Source organism: Hippopotamus amphibius, chromosome 4 (genome assembly GCF_030028045.1).
Source record: "Hippopotamus amphibius kiboko isolate mHipAmp2 chromosome 4, mHipAmp2.hap2, whole genome shotgun sequence".
In the NCBI taxonomy this organism is placed as follows: Eukaryota; Metazoa; Chordata; class Mammalia; order Artiodactyla; family Hippopotamidae; genus Hippopotamus; species Hippopotamus amphibius.
This window is the reverse complement of record NC_080189.1, coordinates 131,422,723-131,440,069: the sequence shown is the minus strand read 5'-3', so window position 1 is coordinate 131,440,069 and position 17,347 is coordinate 131,422,723. Positions and strand designations below refer to the sequence as shown.

Here is a 17,347-nt window from a genome sequence, read left to right as displayed (position 1 = left end):
CACGGGATGATTCCTCCAGTCTCACCAGTGAAAACATTCTCTTTTTAAACCAAACTGTGATCATGATATGCTTTACCTTCTAACTCTTGTTTTATTCACATTAATAAACAGGAAGAATAAATAAAAATCCTTTGAAACTCTGCAACACTTACCCTGTGCGAGACTGACCAACTTTATCACAAATATCCAAAATGAGGCCCCAATCCTCAGCAGTATTCATCTCACTGGTTGCTTTCTCTGTATATTATAAAAAGAAATCACAGAAATATTATTTTTAAAAATCTTGAAGTGGTAAATGATCACATTCATATGACTAAACTGCCATATAATCAAAATATCAAAGAATCACAATAGTTGTCAACATCTGGTTAATGCAACATTTAAGTCCATCTTTAAAAGAAGGTGGGGCATCTTTATTACCTATCACAATTATTCTCCCCATTTATACTTAATTTGTTTCTTAGTATTAACGTAGGCCACTTATTTTTTTTGGTTATAAATAAACACACACACACACACACACACACACACAACACCCCTAGCTCTTTCTGCATACAGAAAGCAGAAAGACTAAAATAAGGAATACTTTCATTATCACATAATTCTTAGTTTTACTTGCCAGCGAAGGAATATGACTAGGCACAGATCTCCATCAAAATGTTTCCAGTAATTAAATTAATTAACTACCTAGTTTTGTTAATTTTATTGGGTTTTTTTTGGGGGGTGGGGAACCAAGCTTTAACTGAATATTTTCCCTTAAATAAAAACTTAACAAGTTAAAAAAAAAACAATAAAGTTTTGGCAGATTGAACCAAATCATCTAATTTAGATCCCTTTCTTAATTACAATAAAGGAATTTTTTTTTTTTTAAAACACAAACACACAAGGATAAGGAAAACATGAGAAGCAATAAAAGCAACAATATCTCAAAAGCTATAGGACAACACTGACACATGGTAAACTACTTAGAAGACCCAAGAAAGGTGAATCCTGTACTGGCAGTAAGAAAAAAGTTTAAGAACCAGTCTGTCGAATCCTCAGAAAATTCAAGTACTGGTAGCAGAAAGAATGTCTTCAATTGAGAATGAAGATGAAAAAGAAGGCTTGCACGTTAGCAAAATGGCTTAACGCTGTTTGAAATGTAGGTAGTCCCTACTTACTTCCTTACTCAAGGGCTCTAGCAATCACCTCTCCCTGTCAGAGCAGATGAGTGATGGTTTTACTTTCTGCAGGTAAAGCAAATTTTTTCTAGATAAGGAGACACCAGGTATACTTGAGACTTAGGTACCAAAAATAAGCAATGACTTCCGTTTTCCAGTCTGGCATGTAAGAAGCTTGCCAGTATTCACTTCATCCTAACAAGTAAAACACGAAACAAAGTGCAAAATCAACCACTCTTCTTAGATCCCTCAAAAGTGAGGTCACAGGGCAAAGTGCTGCCCCCAAAATTAGACATATAGATAGGTGGATACACAGAATCACAGCTTAACAGAGCAGAAGCCCATGAGCAGAAACATCACCAGGGACCAGTATCAGGGCACAAAAATCTAAACTGAAACTGACAAACTGTCGGAAGAGAAGTGCGCACAAGTCTGAGAGCTAAGCTCCAGAGAAGCCTAGGCTTAGGGGAGTCCCCACATTTCTGTGAGTTTTACTTCCATGGGTTCTTCCAGGTTCTCAAGGTGAATATCACAGAAAATTTCCTCTATTTTTCCAGCAGGGGCAGAGAAACTGACCATTTTGAAATACACCAGAGTATTCGCTTCTTAACAAGGTCTATTCTCAAGAGAAATTACTTTATCAGCACCTAAGCAACTACGGTTTTATCAGAGATTATTCCAACTCCAGCCTGCTCTAGCCTTCCACATGGGAGAAGGGGAATATCCAACTCCAGCCCACTGTAGCCATCCCGTGCCACCTACAGGAGAGCAGCGGATGGACACTGAGAAGCACATGAAAATTCACACCCCGGGGCAGAGGCTCACTGAGCCCTAATCACGGGACTATGGGTACCCGATCCTCACATCACTAAAAGCTGGTGCCCCTTCATCAAGTACATCGTATCCAGCTTCCGGAAAGCCACACTATAAGGCAGAGACCACTACTGGAAGAGACCAGACTAGTATTAGAACCAGACTCAGACATGACAAGGATGTTGGAATTATCAGCCCAGAAATTTTAAAGACTGTGATTAATAAACTAAGAGCTCTAATGGAAAAAGGAGGTAACATGCAAGAACAGATGGACAAGGTAAGCAGAGAGATGGAAATTCTAAAAAAGAATCAAAAAAAAAATACGAGAGGTCAAAATAGCATAAGAGAAACAAATGCCTTTGATGGGCTCATCAGCACTCTGGACACAGCTGAGGCACGAATCTCTGAGCCTGAGGATATGTCAATAGGAATTTCCAAGACTGAAAAGCAAAGAGAAAAAATGACTGGTGGGGGTGGGGGGACAACCACACTGGAACAGATTACCCAGGAATGCAGGAAACTATGAAAGCTGTAACAAAGGCATAAATGGAACACCAGAGAAGAAAGAGAGAAAGAAACAGAAGAAATATGTGAAGCAAAATATGACTCAGAGTTTCCCCAAATTAATGTCAGACACCAAACCACAGGTCCAGGCAGCTCCAGGGACACCAAGCACAATACATGTCAAACAAACAAACCTCTACACCTAGGCATATCATATTCAAACTGCAGAAAATCAAAGATGAAAAAATAAAAAAACCAGCAGAAAAAAAATCTTTCCTATTCAGAAGTAAACAACAATTACACCTGACATCTCAGAAACCACGCAAACAAGGAGAGAATGGAATGAAAGTGTTAAGAGAAAATAACCACCAATCTAGCATTACATACCCTGTGAAATTCACAAGGAAAGGAGAAATAAAGACTTCCCAAATTAAGCAACATTGAGAGAATCTGTTACCAGCAGACTGGCCTTGCAAGAAATGTTTTAAAAAGTTCTCCAGGGAGAGAATCTAGGAGATATGTATACACATGTGTGTGTGTGCAGGCGTGTGTAAAAGTGAAATGAATCACAGCAAGGACACCAGGAACAAAAGAGAAAGATTAGGAATATTTTGCTACAAGAAGGTGAGTTGTACTACTAGTAAAGTGGTACAATGTTATTTGAAAGTGGACTTGAACTAGTTGTAAATGTACACTGTAAACTCCGAAAGTAGAGGGAAAAAAAGTATAACTGATACACTAAAAAAAAAGAGAGAAAATGGAATCATATAAAATGCTCAGGTAAAACCACAAAAGGCAGGGGGGTAAGTATAAGAAACAGGAACAAAGAACAAGGGCTACAACTAGAAAATTATAACAGATATGGTAGATATTAATCCAACAATATCAATAATCATGTTAAATGTTAATGGTCTAAATACAGACATTGTCAGAGTGATCAAAAAATGAGATCCAATTATATGTCATCTACAAGAAACCCACTTTAAATATAAAGACACATATAGATTAAAAGTAAAGGGATGGAGAAAGATATACCATGCTAACACTCATCACAAGGAAGTGGTTAATTTCTTTTGCCAACCTTGGGACAAAGAAAATTACCAGGGACAGAGACATTACATAATGGTAAAGGGGTCCATTCTCACAGAAGACAACAATGCTTAACATGCATGTGCCTAACTACAGAGTCTCAAAATAACACACACAAAAAGAAACAGATGTAGCCAGTATTATAGCTGGAGCCTTCAACACCCCTCTCAAAAACGGACAGTTCCAGTAGACAGAAAACCAGTTTAAGGACACAGCTGAACTCAACAACACCATCAATCGGATATAATTGACATCCATAGACTACTTCATCCAGCAAGAGCAGAATGCATTCTTCTCAAGCTCATCTGGAACATTCGCCAAAACAGACATATTCTAGGCCATAAAACACATCATAACATATTTTTTAAAAAACTAAAAATCATACAATGTTTGTTCATAGGCTACAATGGAATTAAACTAGAAATCATTAACAAAAAGAGCTGGGAAACCCCAAAATATGTGAAGATTAAATAGCACACTTCTAAATAATACACAGGTCAAAGAAACAGAAATACTAAAATATTATGAATTAAACAAAAATGAAAGTACAACCTATCAGAATTTGTGGGAGGCATTTGATATCAGTGCTTAGTGGAAAATCTGAATATATACATCAGAAAAGAGGATCTAAAATCTCTAACATAAACTGCCCCCTCAGGAAACTAGAAGAGGAAACTAAATCCAAAGTAAGCAAAAGGAAAAAAATTAGAGCAGAAATCAATGAAATTGAAAAGAGAAAAATCAGTACAACTAAAAACTGGTTGTTTGGAAAGATCAATGAAATTGATAGACAGACTAACCAAAAAAAAAAAAAAAAAAAAGAATGAGAGAGAAAACACAAATTATTAATATCAGAAATGAAAGAGGGGACCTCTCTACAGATTTCATGGACATAAAAAGGATACATATGAAATGAATATTATGGGTGAACAGTATTGAGAGAATCATGGAAGCCTCCAATTTGTAGCCAGTCAGAAGCACAGTAACATCCTGGACCAGCACCTGAAGAGGGTAGTGAGGGCAGTCTTGTGGGACTGAGCCCTTAACCAGTGGATCTGATACTCTCTCTAGGTAGATAGATAGTGTCAGAGTTGAGCTAAATATGTGGGACAGCTAGTCAGTGTTCACTGAAAATTGAAGAACTGCTTGCTGGTGTTGAATAAAAACACATAGTAATTATGAACAACTCTATGCCCACATATTTGATGACCTAGGAAAAACGGGCAAGTCCTCGAAAGACATCTCGGCCAAAACACAAACAAGAAAAGGCAGACAATCTGAATAAGCCTGTATCCATTAAAGAAATTGAACGAGTAATTAGCAACCTTCCAAAACAGAAAACACCAGGCACAGATAGGTTAATGGTGAGTTCTATCAAACACTTAAAGAAGAAATTATACTAATTCTCTACCACCTCATCTAGAAAACAGAAGCAGAGGGAATACTTCCTAACTCATTCTACAAGGAGAGTACTAAAAACAAAGATTACCCTAGTACTAAAAACAAAGACGTTAGTAGAAAAGAAAACTACAGTCCAATATCTCTCAGGAAAATATAAATAGATGCAAAAATCCTCAACAAAATATTAGCAAATCCAACACAGAAGAAAGCAATTTAGAACAAACAAGAGCTATGTAAGAGGAAAAAAACTTCTAAAAGAAATAACTGTTACCTTCTGAAACAAAAACTATACCAAAGTAGAAGGTAACCTGTCTTGACTGGAGCGCTGTAACTCCAATAACAGATACGTTGAAAGACAGCAACCCCAAGATCTTCACTGACATTTCCATTTTTTTAAGCTGAGATGGTTTGGGGGTGGAAAGCCTGATCCACACCAAGGTTCTTACCTCTAATGACAGGTCTTGGTGATGAGATAACGAAATTCCTGATCCCCATTCCCCTCAATGCCCTGTTGCCTGGTTCCACAGGCAACACTTATTTCCCCATTTTGACTTACTACTGAGAACTGGAGGTCAGTCATAGTCAGTATAAAAGCTGAAAATACAAAGCAGCCAACTCTGTCCAAATTCTTTGTAGGCTTGCAATACCTGATCCATATCACAGCCCCAAGGCATACAGCACCTACCAGCTAGTCATCCCGCCACTGGAGAGTAAGTCATAGAATAAATAATAAGGAGGCAGTGGGTGATAAACCAACAGGTACTGGTAGGCAGGGTATCTACACTCAATCAACCTACCATTTTCTAAACGCAGTTTATTCACACAAATTAATTCCTGTGTAAGAATTAACACAAATGTCCAAAACATCTGAGGTCTTGGCAAGCTGACTTATTTGCAGGGAATTACAAAAGCTGCACAGATATTCAACAAAATGGAATGTTTCTAGTCTAGACCAGACCCTATATGAAGCAGCTTAGACTCTGAAAAAGGAAAATGAAATTAGCAGATAGAGACCTGAATATAGCTAGAAAAAGTATCACAGAAAAAATGCAAAGCCTAAAGCAAGCTGAAAAAAAGGTAAAGACCTGGGAGGAGAGAAAAGGAGTATCAGCAAAAGCTTCTTAATGTATTTAGAAACTAAGACAGAAGAGAACAGGATTAATAATGAACTCATTTCTATTTAAGTGAATACAGTGAAGTTATGAAAACAGAAGAGAAGTACAAAGAAGAATGTGAGCTGGCTGAAATTGAGACTACTTTGTGAAAGGTAGGAAGCACCCAAAGATCCAAATACAAAATGAGGCATTTGTCTTAATTCAAGAAACACCAGAAAGCCAAGAAAATTTTGAGCAAGGAAACAATCTGATCAGAGCTGGACTTTTAGAAAAAAAAATGAATCTATTGCCAATATGTAAAAATGGTTTGGAAAAGGGAAAAGAAGAAAATATAACGAAAACCTCAACATTACTCTGGAAACTAAATGGGTTACTTTGAAAGCAAATGCTGTTTAATTTGTTCTCACTGGCAGGTACGCTAAGAGGATAACTGAGTCAAACTGACCTGTTCTAACAAAAGGAGATCAACTTGATGATGGGAGATACCTTAGAGGGCCAGGATGGGGGGTGGGGGGCAGTTGCGGGAGGGAGGGGATATGGGGATATATGTATAAATACAGCTGATTCACTTTGGTGTACCTCAAAAACTGGTACAAGAGTGTAAAGCAAATATATTCCAATAAAGAGCTTAAAAAAAAAATTGACCTATTCAAGCTTCCCTAATTGTAAATCCCTTGAAAATAGCAATTTCTACTTTGGGTAATTCTCTCAATAGTCATGCTTCCAGTCTAAATGCTCACTAAATAATAAATCTAATTATGTAACTGCAATATGAATGCATACAAGTCATAGAAACATAAACCTTTAAGAGCATCCACTTCAATGGTTTTCAGATTTTACTTTTCAACGCAGAAACCCTCTACAATGTAATTCTGATACTAACTACCCGGAGCTAGCACACACTTCGCAGGTTGAGGGTACAGAGCTCCACAAGTCACCCCTCACTTCAGACACAAGAAACCAGTTCTGGGGTTCCCAGGCCACATGCACTTCTGACCAACTGGCTACAAATTCGAGGGTCTCCACTATTCCCTCAGGTTCGATAATTCACTATAACAACTCACAGAACTCAGAAAAGCACTTACGATTACAGTTTTATTATAAAAGATACAAATGTCAACCAGCCAATGAAGAGATACACACAGGGAGCGCTCTCAAATGCAAAGCTTCTGTGTCCTCAGGACTCATCATCTTCCTGGAACATCAGTGTGTATCACCAACCAGGAAGCTCAACGGAGGTTTGGTGTCCTGAATTTTTATTGGGGTTTCATTATGAAGCCATGTTTGATTGAATGATTGGCCGCCTCCTGGAACTCAGTCTCCAGGCCTCCTTCCCCTTTCTGGAGGTCTAGCTGACATCATCAAAGCCCTAGCCATCTTATGACAAGGTTAGTCTTTTTGGAGCCACCAGCCCCCACGCTGAGTCATCTCACTAGCATAAACCAAGGTATTATCCCAGGAACCCACCATGAATAAGAAAGGTACTCCTGGGCTTCCTAGGTGGCGCAGTGGTTAAGAATCCGCCTGCCAATGCAGGGGACATGGGTTTGAGCCCTGCTCCAAGAAGATCCCACATGCCATGGAGCAACTAAGCCCGTGAGCCACAACTATTGATCCCCTGTGCCACAACTGCTGAAGCCCACGCACCAAGAGGTGCTATGCAACAAAAGAAGCCACCACAATAAGGAGCCCATGCACCACAACAAAGAGTAGCCCCTGCTCACTGCAACTAGAGAAAGCCCGTGTGCAGCAATGAAGACCCAACACAGACAATAACTAACTAACTGACTATATAAATTTGTTAAAAAAAAAAAGATGCTCTTATCACTTAGGAAATTCCAAGGATTTAGAGGTTCCCTTCCAGAAAAAAAGGGACAAAGATTACTAAAATTCTTTATTATTCAACAATCTCTTTTATAAGAAAAATCTGTCTTAAAGGAAACCCAATATGTGAAGTAAATTTAAGTGGAATTGCTCTAATTGAGGTGTCCCAGAGCCTTGCCCCATAAACCCCCAATACCTTTGAAGCCCAAGAAGACAGAGTGAGACATTCTGAACAACATCTTCCAGTCTAACATTTACAGTCTGCAGATTTAGTATCCACAGGTCAAAAATTGTCAGAAAAAAAGTTCCAAAAAGCAACACTTGGATTTGCTGTGTGTGGGCAACTATTCACATGGTGTTTACATTGTATTTACAATTATTTACATAACATTTACATTTTATTAGGTATTACAAGTAACCTAGAGATGATTTAAAGTATAATATACGCAGTTTATTGTATGTCAATTGCATAGCAATAAAAGTTCTTTAAAAAAATAAAAAAATAAATAATAAAGTATATGGGAGGGGAATTCCCTGATAGTCCAGTGGTTAGGATTCCATGCTTCCACTGCAGTGGGCACAGATTCAATACCTGGTCGGGGACCTAAGATCCCACAGCCAAAAAAATAAAGTTAAAAAAATAAAATAAAGTATATTTGAGGATATGCATAGGTTATATGAAAACATTATGCTCTTTTATACAAAGGACTTGAACATCTGCAGATACTGAGGGGTGACTGTACTTCATCTTAGAAAAGGAAAGCAAGTTATCACTCTGATCTGGTAATGCACTTAAATAAATAATTCATCAGCCTCATTGACTGGCAGCGAAGCAGATTTTTTTAAAAGCTTAGTGCATTTTTTAAAAAGAACACATAAACCTTAAAACCTATCACTTTATTTAAAAACAGTTAAGCTTATTAAAACTTAACTTATTAAAAAGTAAATAGTTAACTAGAAATGACAAGCTTATGTCAGATCAAATACAAATTGTCTATTATCCTAACTAAGGATGATCTGAGTTAAGGCGTACTGAGGAGCGTCTGGTATATATATCATTTAGCAGATATTATGCTAAACATTCTCCTATGCGTAAACAAGATCAGGATCTGACTCAAACTTACATACACAGATCAGATACGCAATCCATTTCAGAACTCTAAAACTGTGCACATTATTTATTGATGTGCCTCAAGATCAAGAGCTACAGCACGATTCCCCTAAGTTGTAAAACAACAAATACTTTTTAAATCAGAAAAATATAAACTACCAGTAGCAGTTCAACATGGCTTTGTGAATAGCAAATGAATTCAAAACTATGTATTTTCTAAGATAAAAACACGGTGTGCGGGCAAATAACAAAGACTTACTTCTAAGGAATTCAAAGCTTCATAATGATCTCATTTTGTCCTCAGATTATTCTTTTCCTTATATGCAAAAAGAGATTGAGAAATTTGCCTAGCAGTATCCAGAAAAACCACACACTGAGCCTCATTTGAATTTCAGTAGTCTTCTCAATGGACTGAAGCACTTTTTTTCTGATAAGCAGCTACTTTTGATTTTCTCAAAATTTATGACTGCCAAAGATTTGGGGAGGTGAGAAATGCTGGCAGGATGACTGCCCGTCATGTTCAGGCTATGTGGAAAAAGACTAACATTCAGTCAGTTTGGGACATAAAAGTTCATCAAAAATGGCCAATGGAAAAAGCAAGTCCTAAAGAAATTACCCTCTTGAGATTATTGGAATCAATTTTTCAAAAACATTTGTTTTACCTAACATCCCTGTCCCTCCTGGCCACTGGAAATTCTATTGGAAGAGCAATCTGAAGCTCTTCTAACCAGAAAGAAAAGTAGGTGTCAAAGGAACAGCATGAAAGCATCTCAGAAAAGAGCACAAAATAGAAATGAAAACCTACAGACATTAGAAAGACTAGCTTACAGGAGAAGTAAAACAGGAACAGAAGAAACGACGAGCACAAAATTTCTTAACCCAGTGGGTATCAGGCCTTTAACAGACCTGTATTCTGTGAAACGACGAGCACAAAATTTCTTAACCCAGTGGGTATCAGGCCTTTAACAGACCTGTATTCTGGATTTTCACATTTTCATCCTGAGTGTGTTTTTACAGTAACTTTAACAGTGGATATCAGACCTTTAACAGACTTGTATTCTGGATTTTCACATTTTTCTCCTGAGTGTGTTTTTACAGTAACTTATTCCACTCCTTAGAATCTGAGTAGCCCCCAAAGGCTCCCAATCGCCTCTAACTTGATTATAAGAGGAGTTACAATGTATCCCTTGCATACATACTACAAGGCAGGTACTGGGCTAAGTGCTTTCCATACATCATCTCCTCCAAACAACCTTAATGGTGACTAATGAAGAGAAAAGTACACCACTTCAGAGAATCCACAAGTGAAAAAGCCATGGTGTAAAATCAGTGAGGAAATACACCTTGAGGAAAAGAGTACAGGCTGAAGAGGTAAAAAAGGAGCCAAATGCTACAATGTCTTATATGCTACCCTGAAAAGTTCAAATTCCTATGAAAAGCTGTAGATTCACTGAACAATTTTAATCAGAGGAGCCATATGATTACATTTACATTTTAGAAATACCACTGTCACCTACAAAATGACTGGGGACAGACTGGAGGCAGGGATAACAGAGCTCTTGGACTCTCCTAAGAGAGCAAGCTAAACCTGCCCGGGCAGTGGCGATGAGAACAAAAAGGATGGGCGGCGTGAATGGAGGGACAGATGAACAGACTCAGGAGCGATTAAGAGGAGAAGCACAGACTACGGCAGCACCAGAACTCCTGAGGGCAAGTTCAGGGTGCCTGGCACACAGCACACAGTATATATCTGCTGTGGGGATGTAGAAAATTACAAGTACAGAATTTAAGAACGACTCTCAGGTGCTTGACATATGTGACTAAGTAAACTGAAGTACCAGTCATGAGAGCAGAGGAAAAGCAAACTTGAGAAGAAAAGTTGGAACATGCTGAATTGGAATATTCGACTCCAGCAAAGAATTAGAATGTCATGTGCTTTTTAAGTGTTCCTCATAGCAACTCCATGAGGTAGATATGTTTATCCCTATTCACAAAAGTGGAAAGTAAACTCAGAAGGGTTCTATACTTGCCTATGTCCATATTTTGCCGACTTACTAAGAGCAAATGCTGCACCTGCAATTTAAACCCAAAGCCCAAGTAAGCTCGTTCCATCACACTAAACTGCAGGAGAAGAATGTGACATTGACTTTTATGACTGAACAGGTTGTGGTTTGATATTGACTGGGCTAGCAAAGCAGACTAAAAACATGTCCAGGTCTGTAGGCTCTGAGCTGGTCCAAAGAAGCGTGACTAGGAATGCAAATGTACTATTACAAACACAGAGACATGATGATTTGGCAGCGGCAGAGTAATGATTCAAAGATGCCTCTTGGGTTTCAAAGCAAGATAATTAAAACACTATAAAATAACCACATAATGAAGGAAGAACCAGACTGGAAAGATAAGTTCAGTTTTCTGATAGGTTGATTTTTTAGGCAATAGTAGAACACCAAATAGATAAGCAAAACTGGAGAGATAGCAAGATATCAATAACTCCTTCTTTAATAAATACTTATTGACTCCTCACTATGTACCAGACACTGTCAGTAAGGTACTAGGAAGAGAAATGAAAAGTTCTCGTCCTTGTGCAATTTATATTCTACACAGGAGACAATCAATCAATCAATCAATCAATGTGAGGTAGTTGAGTACTATAAAGAAACATAAAATGGAACAAGGACACAGAGAGGGTAAAGATGGATATTTTTTACAGACGGTAATTAGGGAAAGACTCTCTTAGAAACTCATTTGAACAGAGTTTTGAATGATGTGAGGGACATCAAGACCTTCAAATACCTGGAGGAAGAATAGCCTAGGCAAAGAAAACAGCACGATATAGATACAGAGGCAGGAATGAGCTTGGCGTATCCAGACCCAAGAAGCTTAGAATGAGAGAGAGTGTTTGGAGACTGTAATCAGGAAGGGCCAGATGGTGGGCCACACTAAGGAACTTGCATTTCCCTGTAAGTGGGATGGGAAGCTCCTGGAAGGTTCTGAGCAGGTAAATGACAGTATCTAAGACTTTTAAAAGATCGCTGACCTTTGTAAATGAGAACTGACTGGTAGGAGCAAGAGTGGTAGCAAAGAAGCCTACTAGAAGGCACCTGCCACAGTCTATGAAAGAGAGAACGATGACTGCAGCAAGATAATAGTGAGGAGGGAAGGAGAAGTGATGAGATTCTGGATATATTTTTAAAGTGGAGCCAGAAGATCTTGCTGACAGTATGGATGTGGAGGGTGAAGGACAAAGAAGAATCAGTGATGACTCCTGGTTAGAGTCATCACTAGAGATGAGTGACCGTAAATATCAACGCTGCCATCTACTGAAAGAGACAGGATGAAGGAAGGAGCAGGTCTGGGGAGGAAACCAAGAACTATTATTATCTCTATGTCCCATATTACAGATAAGGACACTGAGGCACAGAGTATCTAAGCAACTAGCCCTAAGTTGCACTGCTGCTCAGCAGCAAACCTGGGAATCGAGTTCAGGTAGTGTAGCTCCAGAGTTGGAATTCTTAAAGTGAACCTAAATTGCCTCCTCAGACTCCAAGGGGGAAAAATATCAAAAAAGAAGTTCTAGAACTGAACATCTGGAAGTCACAAAAAGGAGAAGACAAAAAGACCAAAAAGAGCTAAGTAGAAAATCAGAAAAAGTTTGGTGTCCTGGAAACCAAGTGAATAAAGTACATCAAAGAGGAATGCTAAGAGATCAACAAAGAAATGGACTAGGAACTGACCGATGGATTTGGCAAGATGGAAGTCACCAGGGACTTTGAAATACTAAAAGCTTGATGGAATGAGTTATCTTTATAATTCGAGAGTTGAACTTAGCAAGAAATATAACATCCAAAATGAGATTCATGCATTTGATAACTGTTCACTGCATGTTTATCAGTGCCAGACACTGGGCTACATGTTGGGGATACAGTGGTGAACAAACCAAACAAAAATCCCTGTCCTCATGGAGCTCACATTCTAATAACATATTTAGGGATTTCTTCAAAGGAAACATGATCCCCAAGGGCACAGGTTCAATGGGGAACTAAGATCCCACAAGCCATAAGGCGGCGAGGCCAAAAACAAGCAAACAAAACAAAACAAAAAGTAAGCTTTTCTGGAGCAAAACAATGTTCCTACTCTCAAGAAGCTCACCATCCAGCAGGCTCAACTGACACATTTTCAATTCAACAAATTTTATTAAGCACCTACTCTGTGGCAACCAATAAAAGAGTTAAGGAGTATAAGATATGACTATCTTTAATGTGAAATAATTCGGTAAAGACAAAGAGTGTTGCAGGAGTTTTGAAAAGGGTAGAGATTACAGTGGGCTAGAGCAGTGCTTCTCAACTGGAAGCTATTTTGTGCCCACATGAGACATTGAGCTATGTCTGGAGGTGTTTTAAATCATAACTGGGGTTTGGGTGGGGAGAGGTGCCACTGGCATCTAGCGGGGAAAGGTCAGGGGTGCTTCTAAACACCCTTCGTTGCAGAGGACAGACCCAAAGACATTTATCTCATCCAAACCGTCCACAGTGTCGCTAATGAGAAACCCTAGGTTAGAGTAATCAGGACATGATTCAGGTATGAGCTGGATGCTGAGTTGGCCTTTAATCATAAAGATATTTAGAAAGATAGAAGACATAATACAAGCAAACGTATAGAAGCAAGAAGGAGCCTGTGTCTGAACTGGGTGGCATAGGTACTGGGAAAGGTGTGATGTTAAGAATCCAATGGAAATGTGGGTTCAAAAGGCAACAGGACATAAGGGTGATTGAAAGCCAGATTACATATGACCATGAAAACTAGATCAAGGTGCTGGAAACAGAAGAAGCAGGTATTAAGATACTGTTAATAAATAATTAGTTATTTAATATTACAATAAAATAAGCATTTGCCCTGGAAATTAATGTAGGAAGTTATAAAACTGCTTAAGAGCAGCAACTACGTCTTACTCATCACTCTGTCTGTGATGTCACTGAGCAGAGTCCTGTAAATAGTGTGTGCTAAGTGCTTATTAAGTTAAATGTAACTTCCCGATTATTAAATACTACTGGTGATCTCTAAAGTTCCATTCACTGATAAGATTCAGGATATTCATTTAAATTGGAACAAAAAAAAAGCTATCATTTAGTGGGTGCCTACCATCTAAGGGCACTGTAGGAGGCCCCTCTAACACGTATTATTTCACTGAACCACAAACAGAATGTGTTTTTCCTCTCCTTGAAGATGAGGAGATCGGGACTCAGAGGGCTTCAGCAACCTGCCCATGATGCCACTCTGAGCTAGGCTGTGGCAGAGATAGGACTGAAGCCTTTTCTAGTCTTAACCCAAACCTTCAAGCTTCAGTGGCAGACTGTACGTTGAAGTTAAAAAGCAAAATTCAAACCTTTTGTCATTAAAATATACAAAGACATACAATGCAACTCCATAAAGTTGTCCTTATTCGCCTTTAGTATTTAAACACGGTATTTAACTTGCTTTCATGCCATATGTGTGTGCCAAGGCAGTTCCTAAGTGCATTCAAATCACCACAAAATTCTCTCCCCAGAAAACTCAAACCTCAAACTTCTGTAATTATTACCCTCAGACCAGGAAAACACACACACACACACACACACACAGAGCTAACCTGTTGAATTGGTGTGATCAGTACTTAAAACCAATGATTCAGAAAACCAAAATCAGAGCACTTCAAATTCTGAACAAATTAGCATTTTCAGATCCCAGGTCCTCTTCCGCACTTTAAAGTACTGAGACCTAATCAAGGAAAGCAGCCCAGCGGCTCCGGTCCTCAATTACGTTTATATTGTCGCCAAGTATTCCATCTTCGGTTCTCTCTCCCAGTATCTCTGACAGTCCACCTCTAACCAAAAGCTCTCTCTTCCCCTTACAATTTCTAAAACAAATTTTAAATCCTCTAAGGTAGCTAACCTAAAACATTCTCCTGGTTCCAAAGGTTTGACATGGGTCCCGGGAAACACTCTATTATAGGGCTTATCATCCTACGCTGGCTGAGACTCCCTAGCTCCCGACTCTTGTCCTCCCAGAAGCCCCGTCCCAGCACCAGATGCTGCAGCAGCTGTTCCTCCGCGGCCTTCGACATGCACCCTTCCAGCAGTTCTTTCGGAACCCACAGCCCCAGATCAAGGCCCATTTCCCAGGCTCTCTCAGTCCCCTTTCTTTCCAAAAGGATGCGCCAAGCCCCCCACCTCCTCCAAACTCTTACAGAAAGAGCCTCGGGAAAGGGGCAGGACTCGGCCCGGCCCGGGGGGGCCAGACCGTCCGCCGAGACCGGGCAGAGCGGGCTCGCGGTCCGCCGGGGGTGGACAGGGGGCTGCAGAAGCACCTACCGACATCCTGATCGAAGGGATTGGTGGCAAAGAGAGGCATCTCCACTGCGTGCAGAGGTGTCCGCAGGGACTCCCCCTCGACACCACGGGAGTCAGGGTGCGACCGAGGAAGGAAGGCTCCTCAGGCAAAAACAGCGACCGCGGCGGGCTCTCCGGGGTCCGCGACAGCTCCTCTTCTCCCCGACCCCCAGCGACCGCGGCGGCAGCGGCGGCGGCGGCAAGAGCGGAGGAGCCGCGAAGGCCCCCCTCGCGGAGCCTGTCGGGAATCTGCGCGCCCTCGGCGCCGCCTGCCCAGAACCTGCCAGGCACCTGCCCCGCCAAAACCCGCCCAACCCCAGCGCCCCCTCCGCCCGGACCCCCTTCCATTAGCCACACGGGAGAGCGGCCGTGATATCCGCGTTTCCTGCTTTGGCCTTGGCCGAGAGCCTCCGGAGCACGGGGTCCTTCAGGCGCGCCGCAGCCGACTAGCGCGCCCAGGCGTGAATCAGAGGCTGAGCAGAAAGAAAAGGGGTCGAGTTTGGTAGAGGGAGACCCCGTTTTTCTTTCCCCTGCTGTGTCTGTTGTCACAACTTGACGGTCCCTAGGAAAGAGGATGGGAACTCCTTCCCTCGGGGGCATCTAAGTATAAGGGCTGTGAGTTCAATTCGCTACCTGCGGTGACAAGAAACTTGCTCGGGTGAAGTCATGTGAGCGGGGAGGCTTGGCCCGAATCCCCGGGAGGGGAGTGTCGGGCGCGCGGCTCCTCGCGGAGACTGAGGCGGCGCTGGCATCTCCCCGAGAGGCCCCGAACGCCCGCTTCGGGAGCTCTGGCGAAAGCGCTTCTGGCTGGGCGTTGGCGCCTACTGACTAACTGTGCGATCACTAAGCAAACACGGTGATTGGAAAATCAGTGGCACAACCCAAGAAGGTCTACGATAACCGCCCCCCACCCCCCGAAAACCGAGCAAAAAAAGAAAACTGAAAACTGGAGCTAGCGATTGATTAGTGATTCGTAATAAACCATTTGGTAATTTTATTTGCAAAAGAAAATTATATCCTGTAGGAATTTTAAGGCTCATCTTCTAGAGATGCTTGCATCCCTCTTGGAAGGAACTTAGAGCATCTTGCATGTAAGTTGAAGTTATGTAAATTACTAAAATTAGAGCACTTCCGAATGTAGCATGTAAACGTTTACAACGTGTGGACAACCGGATAAGTATTGTGGAATACGAAGAGTGCTTAGAAAAATACGTCAAGAGTAGAAGTCCCATTTCTAAAAGTGAAAAATGCAGGTTGAAGTAGCATTTAGATACATTTTTGTCATTCAAACAAAGATGAAAAAGAATCAGGGATGTGGGGAATCATACACTCACAATGTTGAATTAAATTATTACAGTCTCCCTACGGGAAATACTTGGAAGTATCTAACTAGCTTTAAAAAATGTGACTACCACTGGACCCAAAGATTCTGCTTTTTGGAATTTATCCAAAAGACATTAAGAACATGAACAAAGAAATTCATGGCAACATTGTTTATAATATCAGAGTATTGTTAACAACAAAAATGCCCAACATTGAGGGACTGAACAAATTCCTTCCCTCCTGGCGCCTCAGTTTCCTCATCTGTATGAAGCAAGAATAATAATCAGGTTGTGAGGATCAAGTGAATTCATGCAAACGAAGCCCTTAGGTGCCCAGCATATAGTAAGCGCTAAACAAGTGTCAGTAATCGTTTTAATTAGTTTTGGTCAAGTAAATCGTAGTATACAATGTAAGAACTCCCCAGCTATTAAAGGTGATAATATAGATCTACATATCTATTTAGATGTCTAAATACATAGGTTTGTAAAAGCAGCTTACAAAACCATATGAGATTACAAAATACCCCCAATTTTTAAATTCTGAAAGGAAATAGATGAGAATATTACAGTTATCTCTGAATGGCAAGATTTGTGATATTTTGTTCATGCATTTTATTTTTTCCAAATATTTTAGTGATGA

General features: G+C 40.3%; 1 protein-coding gene across 1 annotated transcript in view; it reads right to left on the bottom strand.

Moving 5' to 3' along the window:
• STAM (signal transducing adaptor molecule) overlaps positions 1–15,624 on the bottom strand; it is a 60,548-nt gene extending 44,924 nt beyond the window's left edge. The window contains exons 1-2 of the mRNA XM_057732465.1: positions 15,368–15,624; positions 153–237 (exon numbers count right to left, since the gene is read on the bottom strand). Of these exons, the coding sequence (XP_057588448.1) occupies positions 153–237; positions 15,368–15,407 (125 nt within the window). The 5' untranslated portion in view covers positions 15,408–15,624. The remainder of the gene's footprint in view (positions 1–152; positions 238–15,367) is intronic.
• Positions 15,625–17,347: the final 1,723 nt, after the last annotated feature.